Genomic DNA, 16840 nt, shown 5'->3' with positions numbered 1-16840 from the left:
GGGGGGGCACTAATTACGCGCATTATTAAAGATACAGCAGCTATAAGGGGAAAAACACTTATATAAGGTTATCCCTGTATATATATAGCGCTCTGGTGTGTGCTAGCAAACTCTCCCTCTGTCTCCCCAAAGGGCTAGTGGGGTCCTGTCCTCTATCAGAGCATTCCCTGTGTGTGTGCTGTATGTCGGTACGTTTGTGTCGACATGTATGAGGAGAAAAATGATGTGGAGACGGAGCAGTTTGCCTGTAATAGTGATGTCACCCCCTAGGGGGTCGACACCTGAGTGGATGAACTGTTGGAAGGAATTACGTGACAGTGTCAGCTCTGTATAAAAGACAGTGGTTGACATGAGACAGCCGGCTACTCAGCTTGTGCCTGTCCAGACGTCTCATAGGCCGTCAGGGGCTCTAAAGCGCCCGTTACCTCAGATGGCAGATATAGACGCCGACACGGATACTGACTCCAGTGTCGACGGTGAAGAGACAAATGTGACTTCCAGTAGGGCCACACGTTACATGATTGAGGCAATGAAAAATGTTTTACACATTTCTGATAATACGAGTACCACCAAAAAGGGGTATTATGTTCGGTGAGGAAAAACTACCTGTAGTTTTCCTGAATCTGAGAAATTAAATGAGGTGTGTGATGATGCATGGTTTTCCCCCGATAACAACTGATAATTTCTAAAATGTTATTGGCATTATATCCTTTCCCGCCAGAGGTTAGGGTGCGTTGGGAAACACCCCCTAGGGTGGATAAAGCGCTCACACGCTTGTAAGGGCTCTACCCTCTCCTGAGATGGCCGCCCTTAAGGATCCTGCTGATAGAAAGCAGGAGGGTATCCTAAAATGTATTTACACACATACTGGTGTTATACTGCGACCAGCAATCGCCTCAGCCTGGATGTGCAGTGCTGGGTTGGCGTGGTCGGATTCCCTGACTGAAAATATTGATACCCTAGATAGGGACAGTATATTATTGCCTATAGAGCATTTAAAAGATGCATTTCTATATATGCGTGATGCACAGCGGAATATTTGCCGACTGGCATCAAGTCTAAGTGCGTTGTCCATTTCTACCAGTAGAGGGTTATGGACACGACAGTGGTCAGGTGATGCGTATTCCAAACGGCATTTGGAAGTATTGCCTTAGTAAGGGGAGGAGTTATTTGGGGTCGGTCTTTCAGACCTGGTGGCCAAGGCAACAGCTGGGAAATCCACGTTTGTACCCCAGGTCGCCTCTCAACATGAGAAGACGCCGTATTATCAGGCGCAGTCTTTTCGTGGACAAGCGGGCAAAAGGTTCCTCATTTCTGCCCCGTGACAGAGGGAGAGGAAAAAGGCTGCAGAAATCAGCCAGTTCCCAGGAACAGAAACCCTCTCCCGCCTCTGCCAAGCCCTCAGTATGACGCTGGGGCTTTACAAGCAGAATCAGGCACGGTGGGGGGCCCGTCTCAATGAATTTCAGCGCGCAGTGGGCTCACTCGCAAGTAGACCCCTGGATCCTTCAGGTGATATCTCAGGGGTACAAATTAGAATTCGAGACGTCTCCCCCTCGCCGTTTCCTAAAGTCGGCTTTACCGATGTCTCCTTCTGACAGGGAGACAGTTTTGGAAGCCATTCACAAGCTGTATTCCCAGCAGGTGATAATCAAGGTACCCCTCCTGCAACAGGGAACGGGGTATTATTCCACACTGTTGTGGTACCGAAGCCGGACGGCTCGGTGAGACCGATTCTAAATCTAAAATCTTTGAACACTTACATACAGAGGTTCAAATTCAAGATTGAGTCACTCAGAGCAGTGATTGCGAACCTGGAAGAAGGGGACTACATGATGTCTCGGGACATCAAGGATGCTTACCTTCATGTCAAAATTTACCCTTCTCACCAAGGGTACCTCAGGTTTATGGTACAGAACTGTCACTATCAGTTCAGACGCTGCCGTATGGATGGTCCACGGCACCCCGGGTCTTTACCAAGGTAATGGCCGAAATGATGATATTCCTTCGAAGGAAGGGAATTTTAGTTATCCCTTACTTGGACGATTCCCTGATAAGGGTAAGATCCAGGTAACAGTTGGAGGTCGGTGTAGCACTATCTCAGGTAGTGTTGCGGCAGCACGATTGGATTCTCAATATTCCAAAATCGCAGCTGGTTCCGACGACTTGTCTTCTGTTCCTAGGGATGATCCTGGACACAGTCCAGAAAAAGGTGTTTCTCTCGGAGGAGAAAGCCAGGGAGTTATCCGAGCTAGTCAGGAACCTCCTAAAACCGAGCCAAGCCTCAGTGCATCAATGCACAAGGGTTCTGGGTAAAATGGTGGCTTCCTACGAAGCAATCCCATTCGGCAGATTCCACGCAAGAACTTTCCAGTGGGACCTGCTGGACAAATGGTCCGGGTCGCATCTTCAGATGCATCAGCGGATAACCCTGTCACCAAGGACAAGGGTGTCCCTCCTGTGGTGGTTGCAGAGTGCTCATCTTCTAGAGGGCCGCAGATTCGGCATTCAGGACTGGGTCCTGGTGACCACGGATGCCAGCCTGCGAGGCTGGGGAGCAGTCACACAGGGAAGAAATATCCAGGGCTTATGGTCAAGCCTGGAGACATCACTTCACATAAATATCCTGAAGCTAAGGGCCATTTACAATGCTCTAAGCTTAGCAAGACCTCTGCTTCAAGGTCAGCCGGTGTTGATCCAGTCGGACAACATCACGGCAGTCACCCACGTAAACAGACAGGGTGGCACAAGAAGCAGGAGGGCAATGGCAGAAGCTGCAAGGATTCTTCGCTGGGCGGAAAATCATGTGATAGCACTGTCAGCAGTATTCATTCCGGGAGTGGACAACTGGGAAGCAGACTTCCTCAGCACGACCTCCACCCGGGAGAGTGGGGACTTCACCCAGAAGTCTTCCACATGATTATAAACCGTTGGGAAAAACTCGACAGGTATTGCGCCAGGTCAAGGGACCCTCAGGCAATAGCTGTAGACGCTCTGGTAACACCGTGGGTGTACCAGTCAGTGTATGTGTTCCCTCCTCTGCCTCTCATACCCAAGGTACTGAGATTGATAAGATGGAGAGGAGTAAGCACTATATTCGTGGCTCCGGATTGGTCAAGAAGGACTTGGTAACCGGAACTTCAAGAGATGCTCACGGAGGATCCGTGGCCTCTACCTCTAAGAAGGGACCTGCTCCAGCAAGGACCCTGTCTGTTCCAAGACTTACCGCGGCTGCGTTTGACGGCATGGCGGTTGAACGCCGGATCCTGAAGGAAAAAAGGCATTCCGGATGAAGTCATCACTATCCTGATCAAAGCCAGGAAGGATGTAACCGCAAAACATTATCACCGCATTTGGCGAAAATATGTTGCGTGGTGCGAGGCCAGTAAGGCCCGACGGAGGAAATTCAACTGGGTCGATTCCTACATTTCCTGCAAACAGGAGTGTCTATGGGCCTGAAATTGGGGTCCATTAAGGTTCAAATTTCGGCCCTGTCAATTTTCTTCCAAAAAGAACTAGCTTCAGTCCCTGAAGTTCAGACGTTTAAAGGGGTACTGCATATACAGCCTCCTTTTGTGCCTCCAGTGGCACTTTGGGATCTCAATGTAGTTTTTGGGTTCCAAAAGTCACATTGGTTTGAACCACTTAAATCTGTGGAGTTAAAATATCTCACATGGAAAGTGGTCATGCTGTTGGCCCTGGCCTGGGTCAGGTGCGTGTCAGAATTGGCGGCTTTATCCTGTAAAAGCCCTTATCTGATTTTCCATTCGGACAGGGCGGAATTGAGGACTCGTCCTCAGTTTCTCCCTAAGGTGGTTTCAGCGTTTCACCTGAACCAACCTATTGTGGTGCCTGCGGCTACTAGGGACTTGGAGGACTCCAAGTTGCTAGACGTTGTCAGGGCCCTGAAAATATATGTTTCCAGGACGGCTGGAGTCAGGAAATCTGACTCGCTGTTTATCCTGTATGCACCCAACAAGCTGGGTGCTCCTGCTTCTAAGCAGACTATTGCTCGTTGGATTTGTAGTACAATTCAGCTTGCACATTCTGTGGCAGGCCTGCCACAGCCAAAAATCTGTAAATGCCCACTCCACAAGGAAGGTGGGCTCATCTTGGGCGGCTGCCCGAGGGGTCTCGGCTTTACAACTTTGCCGAGCAGCTACTTGGTCAGGAGCAAATACGTTTGTAAAATTCTACAAAATTGATACCCTGGCTGAGGAGGACCTGGAGTTCTCTCATTTGGTGCTGCAGAGTCATCCGCACTCTCCCGCCCGTTTGGGAGCTTTGGTATAATCCCCATGGTCCTTACGGAGTCCCCAGCATCCACTTAGGACGTTAGAGAAAATAAGAATTTACTTACCGATAATTCTATTTCTCGTAGTCCGTAGTGGATGCTGGGCGCCCATCCCAAGTGCGGATTGTCTGCAATACTGGTACATAGTTATTGTTACCAAAAAAAACGGGTTATTGCTGTAGTGAGCCATCTTTTCTAGAGGCTCCTCTGTTATCATGCTGTTAACTGGGTTCAGATCACAAGTTGTACAGGGTGATTGGTGTGGCTGGTATGAGTCTTACCCGGGATTCAAAATCCTTCCTTATTGTGTACACTCATCCGGGCACAGTATCCTAACTGAGGCTTGGAGGAGGGTCATAGGGGGAGGAGCCAGTGCACACCAGATAGTCCTAAAGCTTTCTTTAGATGTGCCCAGTCTCCTGCGGAGCCGCTATTCCCCATGATCCTTACGGAGTCCCCAGCATCCACTACGGACTACGAGAAATAGAATTATCGGTAAGTAAATTCTTATTTTTTATTTTCAATACTGAAATCATTCCTAAGAAATAAAAAATAAACAATGTCAACCATCATTATTCGACCAACAGTGCTGATATATGGTTCGAGAAAAATGCACTATTCACAAATATATAGAAAAAGTCAAAGATTGTTATAGGGGACCCAGGAGGAAGCTGCAGCAGTGAACAATACAGAAACACAAACAAAAACATGCATTTAGAACGATTACAGTTAAAACCTGTGTAATAAACAATCGACGTTTACATATTATATACAGACGTCAATTATAATGTGATACATCAGAGGAGTGAATTCGATTAATGCTGGATGTCGAAATGTCATAAACTGGCTGGAATTATGTGAACTCATAGACACACACCTAATGGATTATATTCATTGAGCCCCCTGGGGGACACAGTATCTAATTCGTTAATCCAATAACATTCCCGCTGTTTAAGCTGCCTCACTTGATCCCCTCCTGTAGACAACGGGGGTACCCAGTCGATAAGCTTACACTTTAAACTAGCCACTTGGTGCTTGGCTTCTAAGAAGTGGCGTGCGACTGGTTTATCAGAGGTCCCACTATTTAATGCAGTGTGGATCGAGGACCGGTGATTAGCCATCCGGTCCCTGAAATTACGCATAGTTAGCCCCACATAGAGAAGCCCACACGGACATTTCAATATATAGATGACATGGTCCATTCTGCAGTGCAAATGAAATCTAATCTTAACCGTGGTCCCGGTATGGGGATGATTAAATGTAGGTCCCACCATCATCGACCTACACGTCGTGCAGTTTCCACAAGAGAAACAACCTGGTTTCTGTGTATACAGTTGTGTATGAGTTAACTTTGCCTCTGGGTACAAAGTAGGTCTCATCAACATTTGTTTCAGGTTCGGGCCTCGCCTATAGCCCAACATAGGAGGTTTCATATGAGTGAATGGTAAAGTGGAATCAGAGCTGACAATTGACCAATGTTTCTACAAAACTTTGTTGACATGTCCAGAATGATTATCATAATGAGTGGTAAACACCATCCTGTTTTTGGTTTTATTACACTCACTGTCACATTTCACTGAAAAGATAGCCTTCGCTTTAGCGAGACATCTAATTAGCACTCTAGTATGGTAGCCTTGTTCCCTAAAGTGCGCGGTGACATCAGCAAGTTGTGTTTCTACATTCTCACTGGTTGAGTTTATCCTAAGAACTCGAAGGTATTGGGACACAGGTAAGTTGTCTTTTAGGGCCGGAGGATGATGGCTAGAGGCATGGAGAGTAAAATTGCGGTCTGTTGGTTTCCGATACAATGTCGTAGCCAACACATTGTTTGTTTTATTGATAGTTACATCAAGAAAGCTGATGCTGGTGTCCGAAATGGTTGATGTAAATTTAGTAGGACTAGTCAGAGTATTTAATTAATCAACCATGGATGTAAACAATTCTTCGGTATCCGTCCAAATTAAAAAAATATTGTTGATAAAACGACAATAGAAAAAAATAGAATGGCCATATTTAGGAAAAATATTGGCGGACTCATACTGCGTCATGTATAGGTTGGCGTATGACGGGGCCTAATTGGACCCCATCGCTGTACCCGCTAATTGTAAATAATATGTGTCTTTATACATGAAATGGTTGGTCTTAAGGACCAATTCGGCCAGTTCAATAATAAATTCAGTGGGCATTTTTTATTTTGAATTGTTGATTAGTGCTGTTCTTAAGGAACATAACCCGTCATCATGTGGTGTCACTGTATATAAAGAGTTGACATCCATGGTGGCCTTTTACAACTTAAAGGGGTAGGTCTACCCCTTTAAGTTGAGAAAAGAAATCTCCGGTATCCTTGATGTAACTGCCACTCCTAGTTACTAAGGGTTGTAGAATATGATCTAAAAACTGAGCTAGCGGCTGTAGCAGAGACCCTTCGGCGGCTATAATAGGCCTGCCTGGTGGTGCATTCAAACTTTTATGCACTTTTGGCAAAGTATACAGGATGGGGCATTTAGGATGTTCGACAGTGAGGAAAGAATACAACTCACTATCTAGCCACCCATTGTCGAGACCCCTTTTGAGGCATTCGTCAATGGTTCTCTTAGTGCCTGGCACGGGATTAAATCCTAATCGCTGGTATGTAATTTCATCCGCAAGATGACGCATAATTTCTTTATCATAGTCTTGCCAGTTCTTGATCACCACCGCCCCACCTTTATCGCCTGGGCGTATCACTAGCTCCTTGTTCTCACATTGTCTTTTTAAGGCACCTCTCTTCGCACTGGAGAGGTTATCAAAGCGTTCAGGTGGTGAGTAATTGCTGATGTCTCTATTGACAATCCTTAAAAAAGTTTTTACACTCGCATTTTGGGAGGGAGGGTCAAACGTGGAAGGTTTCTTAAAAGATGTGTGAGGGCGATCTGTAGATTTGTCTGAAAAGTATTCTTTAAGTCTAAGGGACCATCCGAATCTAAACTGATCAACTGTATTTTGAAATTTATTGTGCTGATAGGTGGGCACATATGACAGACCTTTAGACAAAAGGGACAAGTCAGCCTCATCAAGAGGTGTATTAGACAAATTGAACAGTGTTCTTACGTTTTTTTGGATCTCCCTTGTTTTCTGGTACCCACCCCTCCTTGGGTGCGGCCTCCGCCGCCTCTGGGATTTCCAGGGTGTGGGGGCATGTCTGCCCCTGCTTCTAATAAATACCTTGAGTCTCCCGACCCTTCGTTGGGGTCTGTATCGGAGGTTGACACCGAGGAGGCGAATGCCACAGGAAAGTATGGTGCCCTTCTCCTTCTCATGGGTCTGTTGGTGTTATCGTTAAAGTTTTGCATATTTCCCAGCAGCCACCTGTACACAGTGTGATTTTTATAGTCACTAGTGACTATTGTTAATTTTTTCCGTTTAAACAAGATTAACTCCCGCTGGTATGTATCAATTTGTACCTGCAATTTCTCAACCCAATATTGTGTTTTATCATCACGTAATAATGGAATCACAACAGCATTAGCTGCCTCAATATCGGCCCTGACGCTCTTGAGATCAAGGCCTACCTCCTCTATAACCAGTGCTATCAGATCGAAGGAACATTTATTAAAAATGCCACACCAACGACTGCAGAATTTAGGATTACTTCTCCCTATGGTAGGTGTATTGATAATACGAAAACCTCTCGGAATCTGCTGTCTTCGGTGATACTCCGAGAGGAATTGCCCATGGAGTTTCAAATCAATCTCTCGTTGTCTTTGTCTCAATAGTCGGTGAAACACATCTAATGGGGTATCAGCTGCTAATGCATCAAAATCTATTTTGTCGAATAACAACTTCTCCACCTCCTCATCAGTAAAGTATAAGGTGCCTTGTTCCGCTTGTGACAGCAAACCATCGTCAAGCAGATATGCACCTTCCTGTGACATTTTAAAAGGAAGTTAACATATATGAAAACAGTAATAAACAGAAAAACACTAATGCTGCATATATATATATATATATTTACCTCACTTCTGGAAGGTCAAATCGGTTCTTTACTCTGCACATACTGTAATTTACCTATGTTTGAGGATGTCAGGTTCTCAAATAGTTTGAGAATTTAAAAAAAGGGTTGCTAAGGTGAAATAGTAATAGGCAAATGCAGGTAGGGCTTCCGGTTACCCAGAAACCCCCCTCCTCTTGGCAAGTGGATCAAATTATGAAGACAATAGCAATGGTATATAACCCCATAACTAGAGCTATCGCCATATAATGTAGTTTAAGGGACAGAGCAGAGTTGCTGCACATGCCTAGTGGTAGCCTCTTCTTCTTCCAAGTTTGCTGTGTGAATCCTAAATCAGTACACTGGACAAAGGAGTAGCTACCAGGAAGAAAAGACAGGAGCCTTACCATGAGGTGGGAGAATGTGTGCTTAAAAAGTGCAGTACTGGTTCTATTATGTTTGTGTATTTACTTATTTATTTATTTATTTATTTATTTATTTACTATGGTATGTTTAATCATTTTCCTGACCACTAATTTATATTATTTAAATGTGTGATACAGCCTATAGTAGAGACAATCTACAGTGTTAAATAGTAATACTGTTTTCCATACCGTATACATTAATGTCCAGGATCTTTACTAGGTTCTTCTACCGCTCCCCCAGACTCCCACAATTGCTCCAATGTTCCGCAGAGTGGGAGATTGTGTTCTGCATTTGGAAACCCCCCTCTAGAAATCCTGCGTTTGCCACTGATAGTCAATGCCTGCCAAAGGTGGATCCATGTGCAAAGTTGTGATTGAGCAAGAATTGGGCCCAGATACATATATGTGAAATCTGGGAAATATAATTAAAATAATTAGATGCTAACATATTATCACAATTGGTGGTTGCTAAATGACATTATTGGCTAGCGTAATACCCAGAAATATTAAGCATCAATGTTTCGGTGCAAGACACGAGCTTTGTGAAAATCTGAAAATTAAATAAAAAAATGCAGTGAAGCAAAATTCTTTTATTGTTTTCTAGCAAGTTGCAGAGCTCCTGATATTGCACATCAAGATGATAAAACTAAACTAGTCAGATATGACTCCGGTTCCTCTGTGGAAATCTTGTGCAAGGACAACCATGTATTGAGTGGGAATAAGATTGTGATGTGTAACAATGGTCAATGGACTGTGCTACCAACATGTGATCCTGTCAGTAAGTATAAGAATGGTCTTACTGAACACCTCCATATACAGTGGTAGTGGCACACATTATATTGTAAGATGTCTACACTCTCATTCACATGTTGGTCATCATTTGGGGTGCTCCACTAAAAGACCTGCACCTAAATGTATTAGCAAGTAATCATCAGAGTTGATGAGGGGGGGAGGGGGGTAAATTAAGATGGGAGTTCTATTTAAGAAGGAATGTTGCCCATAGCAACCAATCAGATTCTACTTCTCATTTATCTAGCACCTTCTAGAAGATAGTACCTGGAGTCTGATTGGTTGTTATGGGCAACGTCCCATCTTAAATAGAACTCTCATCTTAATAAATGTACCCCAATGTATTATTCTGCCCATGCCTCCAGAGGCCCCTTATATTGCACCAAGGGGCAGATGTATTAAGCCTGGAGAAGTGATGAAGCAGTGATTAGTGGAAGGTGATAATGCACCAGCCAATCAGCTCCTAACTATCAATTTACATATTGAAGCTGATTGGCTGGTGTGTTATCACCCTGCACTTAGCACTTGCATTATCACTGCTTTATCACTTCTCCAGGCTTAATACATCTGCCCCCAAGTTAACTTATCACACTAATTACAGGAAAAGCACAACAGTTGGTGTGTATCACAGTCACAGAATGTCCAGTTTCCGGATATCACATGTGCAGTGTAAACCAATAGGAAACACACTAGATTTTATCAGAAATGGCATTGTATTTAATAAGCTGATATGTTAAAAAACAATCACTTGATGTTCATATAGAAATAAATACTAGCTACATTTCATACTAAACAATATAATAAACTAGTGCAGGTAATGTACATATCCCATACAGAGTACCATCTCAAGTTAGTAATTACAAAGACTTATGGGGACTGATATATAACCTAACATCAAAATATAAAATACAGTGCACATTAGGGGTAATTCAGACCTGATCGCTGGGCTGTGTTTTCGCTCAGAGGGCAATCAGGTCCAAACTGCGCATGCATATGCAGACGCGTTGCACGGGTACAAAGTGGATCACCGCTCAACGATAGGTTTGTGTTAATCCATTCATACGGGCAAACGCAAGGAGACTGACAGGAAGAGGGCGTTTGTGGGTGTCAACTGACCATTTTCAGGGAGTGGTTGGAAAAACGCAGGCGTGTCCAAGCGTTTGTAGGGCGGATTCCTGACGTCAATTCCGGTCGCAGACAGGCTGATGTGATTGCAGCGGGTGAGTAAGTCCTGGGCTGTGCAGAGACTGCACAAGATCTGTTTGTACAGCTCTGCTACACATGCGTTCGCACACTTGCACAGCTAGAATATACCACTCCCGCTGTAGGCGGCGGCTATCTGATCGCAGCAGTGCAAAAATTGCCTGCTAGCAATCAGGTCTGAATTACCCCCATTGTGCACATACGCATCACGCCAATTACCATAAGCCAGGCTTTTTCAACCAGTTGCAAAGTGTGCCGCGGAGCAAGAGCAGCTTCCTGCACCTTCAGAGTGAACTGTTGGCCCGGGCTCTTCTTAGAGGACCAGTCATGCTCTGGCCATGACCTATGCCTTGAAAACTATGTGATATCATAGGTCACAGCCGCCGTGTCTCACCACCCAGCCAGCCCACCCGCCTGCATACACATCTTCCAGTTCCTGCCTGCATACATGGCTTTCCTTGCCCACCCACTGCTCAGTATTTGCAGAACTCCACTATGCACAGCCCCCGCCACTGAGGAACAGGGAGGAGAACAGCTGATAATATTTGTTATTTCTCTGACGTCCTAGTGGATGCTGGGGACTCCGTAAGGACCATGGGGAATAGCGGCTCCGCAGGAGACTGGGCACAAAAGTAAAGCTTTAGGACTACCTGGTGTGCACTGGCTCCTCCCCCTATGACCCTCCTCCAAGCCTCAGTTAGATCTTTGTGCCCGAACGAGAAGGGTGCACACTAGGTGGCTCTCCTGAGCTGCTTAGTGAAAAGTTTAGTTTTAGGTTTTTTATTTTCAGTGAGACCTGCTGGCAACAGGCTCACTGCATCGAGGGACTAAGGGGAGAAGAAGCGAACTCACCTGCGTGCAGAGTGGATGGGGCTTCTTAGGCTACTGGACATTAGCTCCAGAGGGATCGAACACAGGCCCAGCCATGGAGTCCGGTCCCAGAGCCGCACCGCCGGCCCCCTTACAGAGCCAGAAGCAAGAAGAGGTCCGGAAAATCGGCGGCAGAAGACATCCTGTCTTCACCAAGGTAGCGCACAGCACTGCAGCTGTGCGCCATTGCTCCTCAGCACACTTCACACTTCGGTCACTGAGGGTGCAGGGCGCTAGGGGGGGGCGCCCTGAGCAGCAATAAAAACACCTTGGCGGGCGAAAATACATCACATATAGCCCCCAGGGCTATATGGATGAATTTTAACCCCTGCCAGAATCCATAAAAAGGCAGGAGAAAAGTCAGCGAAAAAGGGGCGGAGCCTATCTCCTCAGCACACTGGCGCCATTTTCCCTCACAGCTCCGTTGGAGGGAAGCTCCCCTGGCTCTCCCCTGCAGTCACTACACTACAGAAAGGGTTAAAAAAGAGAGGGGGGCACTAATTAGGCGCAGTATTAACAATACAGCAGCTATAAGGGGAAAAACACTTATATAAGGTTATCCCTGTATATATATAGCGCTCTGGTGTGTGCTGGCAAACTCTCCCTCTGTCTCCCCAAAGGGCTAGTGGGGTCCTGTCCTCTATCAGAGCATTCCCTGTGTGTGTGCTGTGTGTCGGTACGTTTGTGTCGACATGTATGAGGAGGAAAATGATGTGGAGGCGGAGCAAATTGCCTGTAATAGGGATGTCACCCCCTAGGGGGTCGACACCTGAGTGGGTGAACTGTTGGAAGGAATTAACAGTGTCAGCTCTTTACAAAAGACAGTGGTTGACATGAGACAGCCGGCTACTCAGCTTGTGCCTGTCCAGACGTCTCATAGGCCGTCAGGGGCTCTAAAGCGCCCGTTACCTCAGATGGCAGATACAGACGCCGACACGGATACTGACTCCAGTGTCGACGGTGAAGAGACAAATGTGACTTCCAGTAGGGCCACACGTTACATGATTGAGGCAATGAAAAATGTTTTACACATTTCTGATAATACGAGTACCACCAAAAGGGGTATTATGTTCGGTGAGGAAAAACTACCTGTAGTTTTCCTGAATCTGAGAAATTAAATGAGGTGTGTGATGAAGCGTGGGTTTCCCCCGATAAAAACTGATAATTTCTAAAAAGTTATTGGCATTATATCCTTTCCCGCCAGAGGTTAGGGTGCATTGGGAAACACCCCCTAGGGTGGATAAAGCGCTCACACGCTTGTCAAAACAAGGGCTCTACCCTCTCCTGAGATGGCCGCCCTTAAGGATCCTGCTGATAGAAAGCAGGAGGGTATCCTAAAATGTATTTACACACATACTGGTGTTATACTGCGACCAGCAATCGCCTCAGCCTGGATGTGCAGTGCTGGGTTGGCGTGGTCGGATTCCCTGACTGAAAATATTGATACCCTAGATAGGGACAGTATATTATTGCCTATAGAGCATTTAAAAGATGCATTTCTATATATGCGTGATGCACAGCGGAATATTTGCCGACTGGCATCAAGAGTAAGTGCGTTGTCCATTTCTGCCAGAAGAGGGTTATGGACACGACAGTGGTCACGTGATGCGGATTCCAAACGGCATATGGAAGTATTGCCTTATAAAGGGGAGGAGTTATTTGGGGTCGGTCTTTCAGACCTGGTGGCCACGGCAACAGCTGGGAAATCCACATTTTTACCCCAGGTCGCCTCTCAACATAAGAAGACGCCGTATTATCAGGCGCAGTCCTTTCGTTCCCATAAGGACAAGCGGGCAAAAGGTTCCTCATTTCTGCCCCGTGACAGAGGGAGAGGAAAAAGGCTGCAGAAATCAGCCAGTTCCCAGGAACAGAAGCCCTCTCCCGCCTCTGCCAAGCCCTCAGCATGACGCTGGGGCTTTACAAGCTGACTCAGGCTAGGTGGGGGCCCGTCTCAAGAATTTCAGCGCGCAGTGGGCTCACTCGCAAGTAGACCCCTGGATCCTTCAGGTGGTATCTCAGGGGTACAAATTGGAATTCGAGACGTCTCCCCCTCGCCGTTTCCTAAAGTCGGCTTTACCGACGTCTCCCTCCGACAGGGAGGCAGTTTTGGAAGCCATTCACAAGCTGTATTCCCAGCAGGTGATAATCAAGGTACCCCTCCTGCAACAGGGAAAGGGGTATTATTCCACACTGTTGTGGTACCGAAGCCGGACCGCTCGGTGAGACCGATTTTAAATCTAAAATCTTTGAACACTTACATACAGAAGTTCAAATTCAAGATGGAGTCACTCAGAGCAGTGATTGCGAACCTGGAAGAAGGGGACTACATGGTGTCTCTGGACATCAAGGATGCTTACCTTCATGTCCCAATTTACCCTTCTCACCAAGGGTACCTCAGGTTTGTGGTACAGAACTGTCACTATCAGTTTCAGACGCTGCCGTTTGGATGGTCCACGGCACCCCGGGTCTTTACCAAGGTAATGGCCGAAATGATGATACTCCTTCGAAGGAAGGGAGTTTTAGTTATCCCTTACTTGGACGATCTCCTGATAAGGGTAAGATCCAGAGAACAGTTGGAGGTCGGTGTAGCACTATCTCAGGTAGTGTTGCGGCAGCACGGTTGGATTCTCAATATTCCAAAATCGCAGCTGGTTCCGACGACTCGTCTTCTGTTCCTAGGGATGATCCTGGACACAGTCCAGAAAAAGGTGTTTCTCCCGGAGGAGAAAGCCAGGGAGTTATCCGAGCTAGTCAGGAACCTCCTAAAACCGAGCCAAGTCTCAGTGCATCAATGCACAAGGGTTCTGGGTAAAATGGTGGCTTCCTACGAAGCAATCCCATTCGGCAGATTCCACGCAAGAACTTTCCAGTGGGACCTGCTGGACAAATGGTCCGGGTCGCATCTTCAGATGCATCAGCGGATAACCCTGTCACCAAGGACAAGGGTGTCCCTCCTGTGGTGGTTGCAGAGTGCTCATCTTCTAGAGGGCCGCAGATTCGGCATTCAGGACTGGGTCCTGGTGACCACGGATGCCAGCCTGCGAGGCTGGGGAGCAGTCACACAGGGAAGGAATTTCCAGGGCTTATGGTCAAGCCTGGAGACATCACTTCACATAAATATCATGAAGCTAAGGGCCATTTACAATGCTCTAAGCTTAGCAAGACCTCTGCTTCAAGGTCAGCCGGTGTTGATCCAGTCGGACAACATCACGGCAGTCACCCACGTAAACAGACAGGGTGGCACAAGAAGCAGGAGGGCAATGGCAGAAGCTGCAAGGATTCTTCGCTGGGCGGAAAATCATGTGATAGCACTGTCAGCAGTATTCATTCCGGGAGTGGACAACTGGGAAGCAGACTTCCTCAGCAGACATGACCTCCACCCGGGAGAGTGGGGACTTCACCCAGAAGTCTTCCACATGATTATAAACCGTTGGGAAAAACTCGACAGGTATTGCGCCAGGTCAAGGGACCCTCAGGCAATAGCTGTAGACGCTCTGGTAACACCGTGGGTGTACCAGTCAGTGTATGTGTTCCCTCCTCTGCCTCTCATACCCAAGGTACTGAGATTGATAAGATGGAGAGGAGTAAGCACTATATTCGTGGCTCCGGATTGGCCAAAAAGGACATGGTAACCGGAACTTCAAGAGATGCTCACGGAGGATCCGTGGCCTCTACCTCTAAGAAGGGACCTGCTCCAGCAAGGACCCTGTCTGTTCCAAGACTTACCGCGGCTGCGTTTGACGGCATGGCGGTTGAACGCCGGATCCTGAAGGAATTCCGGATGAAGTCATCCCTATCCTGATCAAAGCCAGGAAGGATGTAACCGCAAAACATTATCACCGCATTTGGCGAAAATATGTTGCGTGGTGCGAGGCCAGTAAGGCCCGACGGAGGAAATTCAACTGGGTCGATTCCTACATTTCCTGCAAACAGGAGTGTCTATGGGCCTGAAATTGGGGTCCATTAAGGTTCAAATTTCGGCCCTGTCAATTTTCTTCCAAAAAGAACTAGCTTCAGTCCCTGAAGTTCAGACGTTTAAAGGGGTACTGCATATACAGCCTCCTTTTGTGCCTCCAGTGGCACTTTGGGATCTCAATGTAGTTTTTGGGTTCCAAAAGTCACATTGGTTTGAACCACTTAAATCTGTGGAGTTAAAATATCTCACATGGAAAGTGGTCATGCTGTTGGCCCTGGCCTGGGTCAGGCGCGTGTCAGAATTGGCGGCTTTATCCTGTAAAAGCCCTTATCTGATTTTCCATTCGGACAGGGCGGAATTGAGGACTCGTCCTCAGTTTCTCCCTAAGGTGGTTTCAGCGTTTCACCTGAACCAACCTATTGTGGTGCCTGCGGCTACTAGGGACTTGGAGGACTCCAAGTTGCTAGACGTTGTCAGGGCCCTGAAAATATATGTTTCCAGGACGGCTGGAGTCAGGAAATCTGACTCGCTGTTTATCCTGTATGCACCCAACAAGCTGGGTGCTCCTGCTTCTAAGCAGACTATTGCTCGTTGGATTTGTAGTACAATTCAGCTTGCACATTCTGTGGCAGGCCTGCCACAGCCAAAAATCTGTAAATGCCCACTCCACAAGGAAGGTGGGCTCATCTTGGGCGGCTGCCCGAGGGGTCTCGGCTTTACAACTTTGCCGAGCAGCTACTTGGTCAGGAGCAAATACGTTTGTAAAATTCTACAAAATTGATACCCTGGCTGAGGAGGACCTGGAGTTCTCTCATTTGGTGCTGCAGAGTCATCCGCACTCTCCCGCCCGTTTGGGAGCTTTGGTATAATCCCCATGGTCCTTACGGAGTCCCCAGCATCCACTTAGGACGTTAGAGAAAATAAGAATTTACTTACCGATAATTCTATTTCTCGTAGTCCGTAGTGGATGCTGGGCGCCCATCCCAAGTGCGGATTGTCTGCAATACTGGTACATAGTTATTGTTACCAAAAAAAACGGGTTATTGCTGTAGTGAGCCATCTTTTCTAGAGGCTCCTCTGTTATCATGCTGTTAACTGGGTTCAGATCACAAGTTGTACAGTGTGATTGGTGTGGCTGGTATGAGTCTTACCCGGGATTCAAAATCCTTCCTTATTGTGTACACTCGTCCGGGCACAGTATCCTAACTGAGGCTTGGAGGAGGGTCATAGGGGGAGGAGCCAGTGCACACGAGGTAGTCCTAAAGCTTTACTTTTGTGCCCAGTCTCCTGCGGAGCCGCTATTCCCCATGGTCCTTACGGAGTCCCCAGCATCCACTACGGACTACGAGAAATAGAATTATCGGTAAGTAAAT

General features: G+C 46.8%; 1 protein-coding gene across 4 annotated transcripts in view; it reads left to right on the top strand.

Moving 5' to 3' along the window:
- The window catches only part of LOC134957932 (complement factor H-like), a 1300757-nt gene that overhangs the window by 1121140 nt on the left and 162777 nt on the right, over positions 1–16840 (top strand). For 3 of the 4 annotated variants that reach the window (XM_063940181.1, XM_063940178.1, XM_063940179.1), the window contains one exon: positions 9294–9467. The exons of the other annotated variant lie outside the window; for it this stretch is intronic. In XM_063940181.1, the coding sequence (XP_063796251.1) occupies positions 9294–9467 (174 nt within the window). The remainder of the gene's footprint in view (positions 1–9293; positions 9468–16840) is intronic. 4 annotated transcript variants of the gene reach the window in all.

Source organism: Pseudophryne corroboree, chromosome 9 (assembly GCF_028390025.1).
Source record: "Pseudophryne corroboree isolate aPseCor3 chromosome 9, aPseCor3.hap2, whole genome shotgun sequence".
Taxonomy (NCBI): domain Eukaryota; kingdom Metazoa; phylum Chordata; class Amphibia; order Anura; family Myobatrachidae; genus Pseudophryne; species Pseudophryne corroboree.
The sequence above is the reverse complement of the archived record's forward strand: the minus strand, read 5'-3'. Positions and strand labels throughout refer to the sequence as shown.